This window comes from Papio anubis, chromosome 12 (assembly GCF_008728515.1).
Source record: "Papio anubis isolate 15944 chromosome 12, Panubis1.0, whole genome shotgun sequence".
NCBI classification, from domain to species: Eukaryota; Metazoa; Chordata; class Mammalia; order Primates; family Cercopithecidae; genus Papio; species Papio anubis.
In genome coordinates this window covers 117,018,183-117,035,186 of record NC_044987.1, presented here as the reverse complement: position 1 = coordinate 117,035,186, position 17,004 = coordinate 117,018,183, and the positions used below count along the sequence as shown (strand labels likewise).

At 57.2% G+C, this 17,004-nt stretch overlaps 1 protein-coding gene across 8 annotated transcripts; it reads left to right on the top strand.

Annotated features, from left to right (window-relative positions):
- The first annotated feature begins 157 nt into the window (after nt 1-157).
- LOC101006249 (T-box transcription factor TBX10) lies at nt 158-16,961 on the top strand. Of its 8 annotated transcripts, XR_004177592.1 has the most exons (9): nt 159-537; nt 989-1,244; nt 2,155-2,350; nt 2,654-2,747; nt 2,882-2,989; nt 3,165-3,274; nt 8,275-8,600; nt 12,331-12,430; nt 13,017-13,041. XR_004177592.1 is itself a non-coding variant. In XM_003909456.4 (8 exons), the coding sequence occupies exons 1-8, from the start codon at nt 8,594-8,596 to the stop codon at nt 16,656-16,658; spliced, it is 1,158 nt and encodes a 385-aa protein (XP_003909505.2). In that variant the 5' UTR covers nt 8,459-8,593; the 3' UTR covers nt 16,659-16,961. The 8 variants fall into 8 exon arrangements, 4 of the variants coding, with proteins under 4 accessions (XP_031509619.1, XP_003909505.2, XP_031509618.1 ...); XR_004177594.1 differs by having other exon boundaries at nt 158-537; nt 8,275-8,511; nt 12,331-13,113; XR_004177593.1 differs by lacking the exon at nt 12,331-12,430 and having other exon boundaries at nt 8,275-8,511; nt 13,017-13,124.
- Nucleotides 16,962-17,004: the final 43 nt, after the last annotated feature.

Below are 17,004 nucleotides of genomic sequence, written 5' to 3'. Positions count from 1 at the left end.
GCTGTAAAACTGGGGCTCCCCGTGGCATCTTTGGGTAAGGGCGACTCAGAAGTGACCACAGCCCGCTGCAAGGACAGAGGCATGCTGCGAGGTGGCGAAGGAGGAGCAGCTTGTCATCTTGGTGGCCATCAAGGTGACACCTCTATAGTAACTTTCAATAGCCTGCTCTGGTGGTGACCAAACCCGAGTCACCACCCCACTGCGGGTGTACCTCTTAGTGGTGTTAAGGAAGGTGGCCCCTCTGGGGACCAGCAGAAGGACAAAGGGCAGGGGCAGGAACTTGCCCGCAGGACCTGGACTCGATGGACCGTGGCAGCACAAGTAACAGAGTGGGGAGGGCGGGGCAGGGGCAGTGGAGCAGCCCCAGCACTCCGACCTTTGACTGCGTGAACCTCAGCCCGTCCCACCCGCCAGCTGCTCTCTGCTAACTTGCCACAAAACTTCCCATCTGTGGATCTCCAGGCCCATAAATATCAGCCTGTCTGCGAGTTAGACGCCAGTCCTGGTGGCCCGGGAAGCCCAGATTCGCATCAGCAGGCAAGTACCCCCTGCCCTGAGACCCCTGCACCAGCTTGGAGGAGCAAACAGGAGGGGCAGGAAGGCGAAGTTGTTGCCTAGAACCCAGACACTCCACAGCTAACTCCGGTGACGCTTTCCACTCCCCACGCTGTGCCTCAGTTTCCCTGTCTATAAAAAGGAGCACAGTCCTCTTCCTATAGGGAGTGTGCCTTGGTGAACACATCTTCCCGAACAGTTGGGCCCTTCTTCTCAATTCTGGAAAAATAAACTTCTTTTCTCCAAAGGAGCAGGAAAATTGTCTCCTCAGAGAAAGAGCCCCTGGGGGTGCAGGGGGGACACAGCTGAGACGCTCCCAGCCAGCCACACCTCTTGACAGGCGGTTGCCCTGAGGGGCCTCCCACTGCCATCCCCGCTCTGTGCCCAAGGCCCTGCATCAGGGCCGGGGTCTCCTAAGTATGCCCACCCCCAGGTGCTGCACCCCACACCAGCATGTGCTCACTGCCTGTGCCCCGGGAGCCTCTGCGTCGCGTGGCTGTCACCGGGGGCACACATGGCAACGAGATGTCAGGTGTCTACCTGGCCCAGCACTGGCTGCAGGCCCCTGCAGAGCTGCAGAGACTCAGCTTCTCCGCTGTGCCGGTGCTGGCCAATCCCGCAGCCACAGCCGCCTGCTGCCGCTACGTGGACCATGACCTCAACCGCGCCTTCACCAGCAGCTTCCTCAAGTGAGTGCTCTTGCCTCCAGGTTGGCCCAGGCAGTCAGGCACCAAGTCCCCACCACAAACCTTCCCTCCAGCCACCAGCAGGGCCCTCCCTGTCTTCACTTCTGCTTCCCCTCTGCCTGTGTGACCCATTCCACCACAGGGACAAACTGAACATTTAGAGAAACCCAGATTGATGTCACCTCCTCCAGGAAGCCCTTTCTGACTGCAGGTTGGGTCAGGACCTCTTCTGGGGATCCCAGACTCGGGGCTTCCCTCAGATTAGCCCCACAGGCCACGTTTACTTGTGTGCCCTGACCACTGTTCATGCCTTCTTCCAATGAATAGTCACTGAGTCCTATCTCCAGGCCAGACTCTGGCCAGCTCAGGTGAGAGAATGGGGAATAGGACCAAGGTGTTGGCTTCAAGCTTAATGGGGGGACCAAGAACCGGGCAACCATAACCCAGGAGGCTAAAGGCAGGGCCAGGGGCTACACAAAGCAGCTAACCTGGCTGAGAGCAGTCAGGAAAGGCTTCCTGGAGGCAATGGTCTATCAGCCAAGCCCCAAAGGCTGAGTAAAAGCTAGCCAGGGGAAGAGAGGTGAGAGGGAGTTTCCAGTGGAGGGCCAAGCACAGCACAGGCCCAGGGGTGAGACCAGCATGGTTCTCAGGCTGTGTGGTTGCAGTGAGGGCATGAGAAGCAGGCAAGTGGGCAGGCAGGCAGCAGGGCGGGCCAGGCTGAGGGCTTGGATTTTACCGGGAAGTGCAGAGCCAAGAGGGCCATGGGCAGGAGCGGACACAGCCACAATGGCGGAAGAGAAAGCCCTCGCGATGCTCAGAGTAGCTCCTGCAGGGCCATTGCCCCTTCCCCCTTAAACCACTGAAGACTGACTGAGACTGTGGGGGTCGCTGTCACCCATTCCCATCTCCACAGTTCCAGGCCCACCCCGGACGACCCATATGAGGTGACAAGAGCCCGAGAGCTGAACCAGCTGCTGGGGCCCAAGGCCTCAGGCCGGGCCTTTGACTTTGTCCTTGATCTGCACAACACCACGGCCAACATGGGCACCTGCTTAATCGCGAAGTCCTCCCACGAAGTCTTTGCCATGCACCTGTGTCGCCACCTGCAGGTGGCCCCAGCCCCCAGCACACAGCCTCTCAGAGGGGAGAGGGAGGGCAGGACGGGACAATGCTGGAGCTTCCTTTGCTTAGCCCCTCTTCCCTGGGCCAAGTTTCCCTGGGCTTCAGCCCCTGGGGTCTGCCACCCGCCAGCACTCCAGGCCCCTGGTACCCCCTCCCCCACCCTGCCAGAGGGCAGAGGGAGACCTGGCCAAGGAGGGTGGTGCCCTGTGTTTCCTCCATGCAACACCCTCCCACCTCAGTTTCCCCTCCCACGTAGGCCTGGGCCCCTAACCTGCCTCTCTTGCCCCCAGCTGCAGTACCCCGAGCTGTCCTGCCAGGTCTTCCTGTGCCAGCGGTCTGGGGAGGAAAGCTACAACCTGGACTCCGTGGCCAAAAATGGATTGGGTGGGCAGCAACCTTCTGAGAAGTGGGCGGGGCCAGGAGGGTTGGAGGGGCAGGACCAGGCACCAAGGGGCGGGGCCTCTTCAAGGAGTATATGGGTACTGCGCCTGCCTAACCCCTTGCTTCCTGGTCCCCAGCTCTGGAGCTGGGCCCCCAGCCACAGGGTGTGCTGCGGGCTGACATTTTCTCAAGGATGAGGACCCTGGTGGCCACAGTTCTGGACTTCATCGAACTCTTCAACCAGGGTGAGACCCCAGGGGACTTTCGGGAAACAGGTCTGGGGAAGAGCAGGCCTGGCTCAGGGGTTGGGGAGCCAGGCTCACAGGCAGGCTGGCATCTAACCCTGAGGTTCCCCCACAGCCCACTCTGTCCCCTAGCCTGGAGGGAGGGATGAGCTCACAAGCCCAGCCTCCCACACAGGTACGGCCTTTCCCGCCTTTGAGATGGAAGCCTATAGACCCGTGGGCGTCGTGGACTTCCCTTGCACTGATGCCGGGAACCTGGCAGGCACTGTGCATCCTCAGCTGCAGGTGGGTGTGTGTGTGGTGGGGGGTGATTGCTGGGGCCACAGCCTTGGGGAGGAGGGTTGTCAAGGAAAACTGAGCCCCAGAGGGTGCAGCCAAGCCTCCCATGATCTCACCAGCATCTCGGGTTGAGGAGCAGGATGGGAGGCTGGGCTCCACCGTCCTACTTCTCCTGGCCCTGCTGCCTTCCCTGGAACCCCACACTCAGGCCTAGCATAAGAGGCCACAGTGATCCCCATAGCTCCTGTGGAGGGCATGATGGAGACAACCTTACCCTGGCCATAAAAGGCAGAGGGAGGGGACATGGAGCAGGCATGACTCAATTCACCTGCTTGGAGGTGCAAATACAAAACTCTCTTCTGATTTTCAGTTGAGAGCATCCCCATGCCTGTTGGCAGGTCGTCCAGGTCTCTCTCTCTGCAGGCCTTCCCTTCTGGAATGTTCCAGGATTGGGCAATCCTGCTTCCACACCTTTCTCTTGGGTGCCTGGGGAGAACCCACTGGCTGCTGCTCTGCTTGCTGCCACATGGGTCATTTTTGAATAGGGTCTGGTGCAGTTTTGTGGCCTTTTGTGCCCTAAAGTTTCATTTTGAGGAGTTACTTTCTTACAAATGGAGGCAGCACCGTCCTGTCCGTGTTTAGGGCTAGGCAGTCTTAGTCCAGCCGTGCCCAGCTACCTTGCAGATGTTAAGTAGTAACGGTCAATTTGGGTGGCCCCTCCTACAATTCTAAAATTTATTTTATTTTTTATTTATTATTATTATTTTTTGAGACAGAATCTTGCTTCATCGCCCAGGCTGGAGTGCAGTGGTGCAATCTTAACTCACTGTGACCTCTGCCTCCTGGGTTCAAGCAGTTCTCCTGCCTCAGCCTCCTGAGTAGCTGGGATTACAGGCACTTGCCACCACACCCAGCTAATTTTTGTATTTTTAGTACAGACAGGGTTTCACCATGTTGGCCAGGCTGGTCTCGAACTCCTGACCTCAAGTGATCTGCCCATCTCGGCCTCCCAAAGTGCTGAGATTACAGGCATGAGCCACTGTGCCCGGCCTTAAAATTTATTTATTTATTTATTTGAGACAGAGCCTTGCTCTGTTGCCCAGGCTGGAGTGCAGTTGCATAATATTGGCTTACCATAACCTCCGCCTCCCAAGTTCAAGCGATTCTCCTGCCTCAGCCTCCCGAGTAGCTAGGATTATAGGCGCCCACCACCACACCTAGCTAATTTTTGTATTTTCAGTAGAGATGAAGTTTCACCATGTTGGCCAGGCTGGTCTTGAACTCCTGACCTTATGATCCACCAGCCTTGGCCTCCCAAAGTGCTGGGATTACGAGCATGAGCCACTGTGCCCAGCCAAATTTTATTTAATAAAGAATCATATTGTACTTACTGTGTGCCAGACATGCTGTAAGCACTATTAACCTGTTTAGTTTAAACTTCAGAATGATAGGAGGAGATACTGTAATCCTTATTTTACAGACAAGAAAACTGAGGAACAGAGGTTAAGTGACTTGCTCACAGTCACACAGTTAGCAAGGATTTGAACTCCAGCTTCAATACCTGTGCCCATGTCCATGAGGGTCCACTTCCACATGGGCACATGCCTCCCCACGGTGACTTGTGCCTTCATTTCTAGACACAGAGCAGACTGGCATCTCACCAGACCTGCTGTCTTACGGATTGAGGAAGTGAAGCGTGGGTGGGAAAGGCCACAAATGAGGGGCATCTTTTGGGTGCCAAGCTGGGGTCACCTCCCTCTGGGGCCAGGGCAGAGGTGGCTCCAGCAATCTTGGACTTGGCTCTCCTCCCAGGACCGAGACTTCCAGCCGCTGCAGCCCGGTGCTCCCATCTTCCAAATGTTCAGTGGGGAGGACCTGCTCTATGACGAGGAGTCCACGGTGTACCCCGTGTTCATTAATGAGGCTGCCTACTATGAGAAGGGCATTGCCTTTGTCCAGACTGAGAAGTTCACATTCACCGTGCCTGCCATGCCTGTGCTGAACCCTGTCCCGAGCCCAACTTCCTAACCCAAGCCACACCTCCCCAACTTCAGTCTTCCCATCTGAACAATGGGTCCTGAGGCATAGCTCTGAGCACAGAGGTCCCTTTTGCCACCTACCATGTACCATGTTCCTTGCCAGGCCCCCCAGCCCCTGGCCTCAGTTTTCCATTCTATAAAATGGAAGATGTCCAGAGGTCCATGGTTTGTGTCCTCTGTCCTGCACAGCTCCTGTCTGGCTGGGGCAGTGGATGGAGGAAGGGAGGTTGACCACAGGATCTGGGGGAGGTCTGGCCAGTGCAGCCTTGGATGCACAAGTGTCTTGGGGCCAGTGGTGGCTGCCTCTGTGCCCACAACTGTCCATCCATGCCCAGAGGAGGATCCCAGAGTGTAGGAGGAGAACCTGGAGAAGAATTTTGCTCTGGGTCCAGCAGAGGGGCTTTCAGAGGAAGCCACAACCCAGAGGGGGACCCCCCAACCCTCCTACAGTCCTGGGGCCAGAGGGTGAGTGTGGGGAGCGCAGAGCCGGGCCCATGTCTGTGCACACGTGTGTGTTTGTCCATGCATGGCGCCTGCCCCGTGTGCTCTTTGGCGTGCGTGTCTGTGCATTTCCCACACATACGTGTTTCCAAGAGCCTCAGTTGCTTGGGCGTTCTAAGGGGATCTCTATGTGGCCAGATGTGCATTTCCAAGTGTGTAATGAGCCCGGTGCCCATAGTGGCTCAAGCAGGGAGTCAGGGCTGGGGGAAGAGCCACAGCAAGACAAGGCTGTCCCCATGCGGGACAGCCTGTCCAACTGCAGAGACGCAGGGAGGAGGTGACTTGGGTTGGGGCAGAGGGACTTCCCAGCTCTAATTGGGAAGCCATCATTTCCACCATCCCCAGGACACCGCGCACTGATGTCCAGCGAGCCGGCATGAGGCCCGCTGCTGAGGGCCCCTCTGTCCTGATGCTGGCACCCTTCAGAGCGTCATGGCAGGACAAATAGGCAGGGCTACATGCGACCTGGCTGCAGCCTCACTGCCCGCACCTGCCTGAGCCTAATGGACTCTTGTTGGACAGCTGGGGCTGCTGGAGCCCAGAGTCCCCTTGCAGTGCCACTCCCGCAGCCCTCTACACCCCCGCCCGCCCCTTCCATTTCCCTGCGGCCACGGCTGCCACACCAGCTCCTGGTATTGAGCAGTGAGATGAGAAGGTGTGAAGGATACGAGGGCACCAGGGACAGGCTGGCAGGCAAGATGGATGAGGGGGCAGGGGGCCAGCAGGCGCCTCGGGCAGGCAGGGCAGGCCAGCCGGGGAGGGGTGTGCAGGGAGGCCTGCCTGCGTGTGTGCGTGTGCATGCCTGCGTCTGTGCACATGCCGTGTGGTAAGTCCATGTGCACAGAAGCTGCACGTGTGTGCACTGTGTGGCGAGTCAGCAGGCTCTGAGTTCATCCGTGTGTCTGTGTGTGTGTGGGTTAGCATGTCAGTGTGCTCATGTGTGTGTCGGGGGGCGGCTGTTTCCCATCACACAGATCAGAATCGCACACACACACATATCAGGGGCCACTACAATCCCAGCCTGGCCCTCCCTTGGTTATCTCAGTGAAGGGGAGCCACCAGGACTGGAATGGATCCCCCAACTCCCTCCATCATCTCCCCACTTCCCACCCACCATGCCATGGCCAGGGCAGATGACTACACCTTGTGGTATAGCCCCAAGGGGCTGCTCAGACCCTCCATCTCACACAGATCACCCCCATCTTGCCTGGCAGCAACTCCAGAGCACTGGCAGCCTTCTCTGACACAGCTGGGCATGGGGTTGGGCCAGGGGCTGGCCCTCCTCCCGTTACATGCCCCCAGAGCCAGCCCACCCTCTTCGTGTGGGGTCCCATCCAGCTCTGCAGGCTGAGATCTGAGACACAAGGGATTGAGCCACAGGCATCTCTGAGCTGCAGGGAGGAGCGCCCAGAACATAGTGCTCAGGGAGAAGCAGCCCTGCCACCCCCCAGCCCCTCCGTGCCCCTCTTAGGAATCAAGGTCACTGTCAACCCAACATCCCCAAGACAGGATTGTGGAGGAGGTGTGGGGTGCTCCCGCCAGACGACCCACTCTGTGCCATTGGGCAAGAGTCAAAAGGCCAAAGAGCACTCTCAACCAAGGGACTGGCATCAGCTCAGGGGGACCTCCGGGTTCTGCCTCCCTGCAGAGTGATCCGTGTGTCCCCTGAATGCCCAGCACAGGCTGCAGGCAGCCTGGAGAAGCGACCCAGTCAGGCCAGAGAAAACAGACAGACCCACAGGCAGAGCGGACGCCCACTTCTCACCTGGGCCAGCCTCACCGTTTCCACTCATGCCCAGATGGAGGCTACGTGGGCACCGTTCAGCCAGGGCACTGCCCCCAGTGCCAGGCGGGATGGGCTTACCGCTCTCCAGGCTAGGCTGGACCATCACAGGCAGAAGAGATTATGTGCTTAGGTTAACTGGGGAGACTGAGGCACTCCGGAGACTGTAGGATCTGCCAGCGTTGCGCAGCTCCCTGAGTTCATCCACGTGTCTGTGTGTGTGGATTCGCATGCCACAGGACCTGGGCTTCCCGCCACCCCAGTCTGGGGCTCTATGCTGACCACACTCATTGCTGCTGCCCCCTTGTGTTTCCTGCTCACACTCCTCCTGACAATTGCGCATCTGCCGGCCGGCTGGGGCCAGCCTCAGGTCAGGGGTCTGGGTCTTGGTGGGAGGGCACCTCCTCCGCCATTCAGCCCTCAATCTGCTGCTCCCACTGTGCCTCCCAACCCCTGGGGCCCAGCCCCTCCAGTCAGCCAGGCCTGGACCCCTGCAGATGCCCAGCCGTCCTCAAGAACCACGCTCCCACCCACTCACCCCTGCCACGCCTGAGCCCATCGATCAGGAATAGCTAGGGGGTTCTTAGTTAGGGAAGGGAGGGGCCTGAAGAGGGAGGACAAGGAGGGAGGAAGGGGGGGCTCTGCAACGTCAGAACCTGCCCACCTGCCCTCCTTCCGCACAGCCTTGGACAGCACAGCCTGAGAGTGGCTTGGAGAAGGGCCCCTGCACGCCCCAGAGTCTGCATCTCACCTTCGGAGACCAGAGTCCAGCTCAAGTGGGAAGACCACAACCTCGGGACGTGGACGAAGGGCGATTGAAGACGCAAGGACAGTCCTGCCGAGAGACCACAGCCTGTGTGAGCACCTGAGGGCTGAGCTGAGGTGCCGAGTGGACGAGTGGTGACCACTCCTCCCGGCAGGTAGGGTCCCCTTGGGTGGCAGCCACAGCCCAGCCCCAGCCAAGCAGTGTTTCTCCAGGAGCTGGACAGCCGCTCTGTCTCCATGGCAGGTAGGCTACGTGAAGCAGAGGTGGCCTCATGGGTCGGGCTCAGGTTCCAGGGTGGGTGGGCAGGGTGGGAACCAAGGCAGCCCCGCTGAACCCAGGCCCTGTGCAAGAGGGTGGGGCAGGGGCACCCCAGGCTAAGGTCTGAGATCCCCATGGGACAGGGCTCACGGCTGCCCAAGTGCAATGATGGGAGAGGCCAGGGACCATGCTGTTCCGGGAGATGAGCGCCTCACTGCGCACGTGTGACCTCAGGCCTCTCCCTGAGCCCCAGCTCCTTCAGCGTCAAAGTTGGGGGCTGGACAAGAAGGCTTAGCTTCCCTTCCAGACTTGACACTCGATGCTTCCGGCAAGCTGTCATCTCTGGGCCCTAAGGAGTGCTGGCTTCTAGAGGGACTGAGCAGAGGACAGGCTCCCTCCCCAGAGTCCCTGAAAGTGTCGAGGGGCAGCACATTGGCTGCGATGGGCAGCGGGTGAGCCCGTAGAGGACTTGGGAGCCAGTGAGGACCGGCAAAGCCTCCAGGCCCAGCGAAGTCATGAGCCCCTCCCCTTGGGACCCATCGCCATGGACGCAGGGGGTACTGGCATCGCCTGGATGACGTACCTGCCCCAGCAGGGCAGCCGGGTGACAAGCAGTTACCCTTCTGAGGGACTGGCCGCAGGGGCAGGGGGACATCAGCCCATCTATCCATCCTGCCCAGGGTCCTCAAACCTGATGTGACCCATTGCTGTCACAAAGACGCCCCCTCCTCTGTGAGAAATTCCAGGAGCTTCGCATGTAGCTCTCAGGGCTGCTGAGGACGCAGCCATGGCCCTGGGCTCCACAGTCTCCCCAGGCACATACTAAGAGCTCACCCTCGCCAGGTGCCATCCACCTCGTACCTCGGCAGATGCTATGCCACCCTGGGAGCCTCCACCACCTGCCTGTCTGCCAGTTCATCCATCTCTGCAACACCTAGCATCCCCCCTCTGCTCCAGGCATCCCACGGTTTTACAGTCGTGTAAATGCCCCAAAGCCACTCGGGTGGGGACACAGCTGAGAATAAAACCTTGTCCCCGGACTCCCAGCCACTGTGGCTTCCATGGCCCCTCCAGCTCCTCAGTCCCTTATGGGGCTGCAATAAAATAATAGTTCGTTTTTCAGGATTTTTTTCCATTTAAAATATTTTAATTATAAAATACACATAACAAAATTTACCATCTTAACCTTTTTTTTTTTTTTTTTTTAAGACACAGTCTCGCTCTGTCACCCAGGCTGGAGTGCAGTGGTACAGTCTTGGCTCACTGCAACCTCCACCCCCTTGGGTTCAAGTGACTCTTGTGTCTCAGCCCCCTGAGTAGCTGGGATTACAGGCGCCCGCCAGCACTCCTGGCTAATTTTTATATTTTAAGTAGAGATGGGGTTTGCCATGTTGGCCAGGCTGGTCTCAAACTCCTGACCTCAAATGACCCGCCCGCCTCGGCCTCCCAAAGTGCTGGGATTACAGGCACGAGCCACCGCGCCCGGCCCACCTTAACCATTTTTAAATGCACGGTTTTGTGACATTAATTACATTCACATTGTACAAGTAGAGGTTCCTCTTCAAATACTTTCCTCCCATATAATTAGGAATAAATAATAACTTCTCTTCGAAACAAAATGTATTCAAAGACCTATGCTAACATTCTTAAATATCTGCTAGCCATAATAAAAAAAAATCAATATACTTTATGTTCTTAGCTCCCACAATTTAGCCTAAATATTTGCCCTGGCATGCTACAAGTTTTCCCTCCTTCTTTGTTCTCCTCTGACTTTGCCTCTTTTAAAAGTTCTAAGTTACTAGGCAATCAGGACAAATACAGAATGTGAGGTCCCATTCCAGCCAATGAGAACCGGACACATGTCAGGTTGTAAATGACCCTGTCTCCTTTGTTCGGTGCACTCTCGTGGCAAAACTGCTGGCGAGTGTGCCCTTTCTGCAAAAAGTAAAAAAATGACCTTGCTGAGGAAATTAAATTTATGTTCAAGTGCTATTTCTTTTTTTTTTTTCTTTTTCTTTTTTTTTTTTTTTTGATGAAGTCTCGCTCTACCGCCCAGGCTGGAGTGCAATGGCGTGATCTCAGCTCACTGCAAGCTCTGCCTCCTGGGTTCACGCCATTCTCCTGCCTCAGCCTCCCAAGTAGCTGGGACTACAGGCGCCCGCCACCACACCTGGCTAATTTTTTGTATTTTTAGTAGAGACGGGGTTTCAAGCGTGTTAGCCAGGATGGTCTTGATCTCCTGACCTTGTGATCCACCCGCCTCGACCTCCCAGAGTGCTGGGATTACAGGTGTGAGCCACCGCACCTGGCCGTTCAAGTGCTATTTCTTTACGGCACCGGAAAACAAGCGTTTCTAACAACGTTGTTGTGCAACCATCATTTGCATCCATCTCTAGAACTTTTTGCATCTTGCAGAACTGATATTCTGTCCTTATGAAACAACAACTCTCCATTTCCTCCTTCCCAGCCCCTGGCAACCACCGTTCTACTTTCTGTTTCTATGAATTTGGCCTCACCAGGTACCACCTATGAGTAGAATCATATGGTATTTGTCCTTTGGTGTCTGGCTCATTTCACACAACAGTGTCTTCAGGGCTCATCCATATTGTAGCATGTGTCAGAATGTTCTTCCCTGTTCAGGCTGGATGCTATTCCCTTGCACAGATGGCCCCACTTTGTTCATCCATCCATTCTCCGATGGACACTGGGTTGCTTCCATTTCTTGGCTATTGTGAATCATGCTGATACGAACATGGATGTGTAAATATCTGTTTGAGTTCCTTCTTTCAATTCTTTCTGGTATAGACCCAGAAGTGGAATTGCTGGATCATAATGGTAATTCTAGGCTGCTCATGGTGGCTCACGCCTGTAACCCCAGCACTTTGGGAGGCTGAGGTGGGCAAATCACCTGAGGTCAGGAGATCGAGACCAGCCTGGACAACATGGTGAAACCGCATCTCTAATGAAAATACAAAAACTAGCCAGGCATGATGGTACACACCTGTAATCCCAGCTACTCAGGAGGCTGAGGCAGGAGAATCTTTTGAACCAGGGAGGCAGAGGTTGCAGTGAGCCGAGATCATGCCACTGCACTCCAGCCTGGGTGACAGAGCAAGACTCCATCTCAAAAAGAAAAAAACAAATATATATATGTTTAGTAATTCCAGTTTTAATTTTTTGAGGAGCTACCATGCTGTTCTCCCCAGCAGCTGCACCATTTTACATTCTCACCAGCAGTGCACAAGAGTTCCAGTTTCTTGAGGCCAGGCGTAGTGGCTCATGCCTGTAATCCCAACACTTTAGGAGGCCGAGGTGGGAGAATCACTTGAGCTCAGGAGTTCAAGACCAGCCTGGTCAACGTAGGGAGATCCTATTTCTAAAAATAAATAAATAAATAAATAAAAATTTAAAAATAGCCGTGTATAGTGGTGTGTGGCTATAGTCCCAGCTACCTGTAAGGCTGATATGGGAGGATTACTTGAGGCCAGGAGGTCGAGGCTGCAGTGAGCTATGACTGAGCCATTGCTGCACTCCAGCCTGGGCAACAGAGTGAGACCCTGCCTTAAATAAATACATAAATAAATAAAAAGAAGTTCTAATTTTTCCATCTCCTTACCAACACTTTTTATTTTCTGGTTTCTTTTCTAATAGCCACCTTAATGGGTGTAAAATGGTATCTTATTTAGCTAAGTTTTTTTTTTTTTTTTTATTGGAGGGGTGAAGGGTGGCAAAGCATTTGACCAAGACTTGTGCCAGGATTGCAGATCAAAAGACAAGATGTTTAGAAAAGGGTGCAGAGGCCAGAGAAAAAGACGGTAGGATGGGCTTCTGGAGGCAGGCTCTGGGTGGGTTGTCAGGGTCAGGGATGGGTAATTGGTGCTGAATGGGGGACTCTTCTTGGCTCAGCTCTCCTTCAGCAGCACCGGGAAGCAGGGTCCCACAGAGCTGGGGAAGACCCCGGCCCCCTCCCCCCACCACACACACATATCATCTAGAACAGATGCTGTTTGTGAAGGGCCCCTTGTGCACCAGCCCCTTCGTGTGGTCACTAATCCTCACATCAGCCTTGTGAGGCAGGTATAAAGAAACCCTTCCAATAGATGTGGAAACTGAGGCTCCAGGGGTGAAACAATTTGCTTGAGGCCACATAGACACAAGATGGCCCAAACATTCTCTGGGGAGCAAGACAGGCCCTGACACTACCCTCAAGGAGCACGCTGGCAAAAAAGACTTTAAGTGAGCATTTACTTCACAGAGTGATGCTGAGTGGGGGATCCTGTGAGAACACAGCCCTGGCAGTCAGGGAGGGCTTCCTGGAGGAAGAGGCATATAGGTGCAGCCTGAAGGATGAGAGCTTGCCGGGTGATGCATGAGGCCCACGCTTCCGTCCTCTCTCTGCAGCCTTCCTGTCCGCTGGCTTCGGCATACTTGCACCCTCAGAGACCTACCCACTACCCACAACCAGCTCTGGCTGGGAGCCCCGGCTGAGGTCGCCATTCCCATCAGGCCCTTGCATCAGCTCTACTGGGGCCCAAGCTGTGGCCGAGTCCAATGGGCAGGGCCCCAAGAACCCACGTGTGTCCAGTGTGACGGTTCAGTTGGAGATGAAGCCTCTGTGGGAGGAATTCAACCAGCTGGGAACCGAGATGATCGTTACCAAGGCAGGCAGGTGTGAGCAGCGGGGGCGGGGCGGGGCAGGGGCCAGGGCTGGAGCCATATCCGGCTGCTGAGCACCTCCCCCCTGCAGAAGGATGTTTCCCCCCTTCCAGGTGAAGATCCTGGGCATGGACTCCCTGGCTGACTACGCCCTGCTCATGGACTTCATCCCCCTGGACGACAAGAGATACAGGTGCGGGGACCGGCCTGGGGCGCAGGCTCGGGCCTCAGGTGCTGAGACCAGGAATTAGACCCTTCCTGCACTCCCAGGTGAGGCAGGGGCCTGTCCAAGCAATGTCAGGAAGGCCCAGCATAAGGGCAGGACGACAGACAGGCAACAACAGCCTGAGGGCAGGAGGGAGCCCAGCTCAGGGTACCCGGCAGACTTCCATGGGCAGTAGGCTAGCCTCGGGCAGGCAGCATTCCTTGGGCAGTGGGCTAGCCTTGGGCAGGCAGAGAGGTCTAGCCCAGGGCAGCAGGGGTTATCCTGTCATCCACCAGCCGGGTGCAGCCACAGGGAGCTCAGGTCTCAGCAGGCTTCTCTGAGCCTTGGGTTCCTTAGCCAGGTGTCCACAAGGTGGGCTGGGCAGTGTTGGAGTCAGCAGCAGGCCCTTCACCCCGCCCATATTGTTCAGGTATGACTCTGGTTAGGGCAGCCCTCACCACCTCGCTGTGCTCCCCAGGTATGCCTTCCACAGCTCGGCCTGGCTGGTGGCGGGCAAGGCAGACCCAGCCACACCCGGCCGCGTGCACTTCCACCCTGACTCGCCGGCCAAGGGCGCCCAGTGGATGCGCCAGATCGTGTCCTTCGACAAGCTCAAGCTGACCAACAACCTGCTGGATGACAATGGCCACGTGAGGCCCGGGCCACGGCGGGGACGGAAGGGCCTGGGGTCAGGGCTGGTGGGGCCCTTGGTGCCCAATGGCCTTGGTGACCATCACCTGGGCCTGCTGCTGGCCAAGGCTGGGCGGGGAGTGGGGGTGGCACAGCAGGGAGGGCTGTCCAGGCAGGTGGAAAAGGGGGTGGGGCCGGGGGAATGTTCCAGCATACGTTGTCCCCCACAAGGAGAGGGAGGACAATGTATGGAACGCCCAGCCTAGGCCAGGCCGCTATATGTGTGGACACAGCATCATTGATACTTGGTCAAAGAGCCAACAATCCCTGCGCTCACAGAGGTCACTTCCTGGGGCAGGGGCAGGGTCCAGAAGACACTGTGTCCAGCATCTCAGATAGGGACAAATGCCAAAGAGAAAGCGGAGCTATGGAAGGGGGCGGAGAAAGGGTGCTGCTGCTCTCAGGGGGTGCAGCGAGCTGAAGACCTGAAGGAGGTGGGGACGGAGGGGCCCATGCCTGTCAGAGGGGAGAGCAGGTGCAAAGGCCCTGAGGCTGGAGAATCTTGGGCCCGCAGAACTGCAAGAGGCACCCATGGGGCCGGAGTGGAGCCAGGAGGGGAAGCCAAAGAGGCGAGTGCCTGAGGGGCCGGGGCTGACTGCTGAGGGCTCTGGCTTTTACCGTGTGGGGTGGAAGTCGATGGAAGGTTAGGAGCAGGGGGCTATGTGATGTGGCTTCCTAGGCAGCTGTGTGGAGAAGAAACAGAGGGGTAAGGCGGGGACAGAGGACAGGCAACCGAGGAAACCAGTGAACGTGACAGTGGCGGGCCGGCACGCAGGTAGCGGGTGGCAGCTGCGATGTGGGGTGTGAGAGGACACGGAGGCAAGGATCCTCAAACACAAGGGGCCTTTAACACAGAACCACAGCCTTTCCAGCTCAGACCCTGCGCCACCATGAAAGGAACAGGGCAGTAGGCCCGGGGCAGGCCTCCAGCTTGGAGGGAAGGACTCCAGCCTCAGGGAGTCCGCTGCGGCCTGCCTCACCCCTGTACCCCTGCTCTGTCCCTTCCACAGATCATTCTCAACTCCATGCACCGCTACCAGCCCCGTTTCCACGTGGTCTTCGTGGACCCACGCAAGGACAGTGAGCGCTACGCCCAGGAGAACTTCAAATCCTTCATCTTCACGGAGACCCAGTTCACAGCCGTGACGGCCTATCAGAACCACAGGGTGGGTGAACCAGCTCGGAAGCACCCGCTGCAGGCCCATTTCACAGGGGTGGAGACTGAGCCCGGAGGCTTGCAGCCCTCACTGGCACAGACTACTGCCCTCCCCACTTATCCTGAGCATCTGCTGTCAGTCAAGGCCCTGCCCGCACTCCTATCAGCTCAGAGTTCCTGGGCCAAGGGGACCGGGTGCCAGGGAAGACAAGGTGGCTGAGCCTGGCTCAGGGCCAGCCCCACAACTGCACTTTGTCCCCTGCAGATCACCCAGCTGAAAATCGCCAGCAACCCTTTTGCCAAGGGCTTTAGAGAGAGTGACCTGGACTCCTGGTACTGTCTGACCCCAACCCTAGCCCCTCACTCCCAACCCCAGGCATATCCTAAGGCCTCAGTTCCTGACCCTTGTTTCAGGGTCACACCCTCTGACCCATCCTGGGGCCCCACCATCTGAATCTGGCCATGATCCCTGGCCTGGGTTCTTCCCCTTGATCCCCTCCCCCAATTCCTGCTCGCTCCATCTTCAGGCCTGTGGCCCCACAGCCCCTGCTCAGTGTCCCAGCCCCGATTCACAGCAGCCTCAGTCCCTGTTTGCTGAAGGGCGCCACAGGGAGGAAGAAAGGTAAGGCTCCAGGCCTGCAGACAGTGGGACTAAGGCGTACACGGTGGGTGGGAAGCAAAGGGACAGGACCTCCAGGAAGGGGCTTCAGTAGCTCAGCAAACCCACAGGGCCCCTGTGTGGACACAGAGGGGGAAGCAAACATGCCTAAGACAATATGGGGCTCAGAACAGACAGCACAGGCAGGGGGTGCCAGGCGGGCTTCCTGCAGGAGGTGGCTCCCAAACTGGGCTTTGGAGGACTGGGAAGCGTTTGGACAGAGGGAGAAGGTGAAGAAGAAATTCCAGATAGAGGAAAAAGCAAGGGCAAAGGCTGAGAGGTAGGTAACTTGGGAAGGAGGAGCAGGAAGGGACCAGGGCAGGCCTGGGATGAGGGCTGAGGATACGATGGGAGGCCCAGAGTCCACTCAGACCATTTCCTCCCTCAGACCCCAACAAAGCTTCAGCTTCCACCTCCAGGACCCCTGCTCGGCTCCATCATCAGCTGCTGCCCCCACCTGAGGCCCTGCTGGCCCCAGCCACCCACAGGCCTGTCACCTATCAGAGCCTGTACTCTGGAGCCTCAAGCCACCTAGGGATCCCAAGGACCCGACCGGCACCATACCCCCTCCCCAACATCCGGGCTGATAGTGATCAAGGAGGCCTGCCTCTCCCAGCTGGGCTGGGGCTCCTGTCCCCCACTGTGGTGTGCCTGGGGCCTGGCCAGGACTCCCAGTGATGGCAGAAGCCCTGTGGGGAAGCCCTGCTACCCTGGACCTTACACCCGGCGTGGGAATCAGCCTCTGCCCCACCCCGTCCAGCCCCACCTCTGTCTCAAGGACAGCAGAGTAGGTGAAAGTCTAGAGAAAGAGACTACCTGCCCAGGGTCACAGCAAGGCTGAGACCATGGCAAGCTTGGAACCAGGCCTTCTACCTCCCAACCCCAGCAGCCTGAATACTGTGCCCTCTTGCTTTGGGGGTAACTCCCAAAAACCCTGCCTTACCTCTCTCTTCCCCCTAACATTAAACTATTTGGCACGAGTGGTCAGAGCACTTCCGTCCTCGTGGTCAGGGCGGGGCCCTCA

Excerpts from the sequence above, each read along its gene's own strand:
- LOC101006249 (XM_031653758.1), top strand. Across the intron at positions 13,285-13,362 it reads ATCGTTACCAAGGCAGGCAG|AAGGATGTTTCCCCCCTTCC; the intron begins GTGTGAGCAGCG and ends TCCCCCCTGCAG. Across the intron at positions 14,127-15,176 it reads TGCTGGATGACAATGGCCAC|ATCATTCTCAACTCCATGCA; the intron begins GTGAGGCCCGGG and ends TCCCTTCCACAG.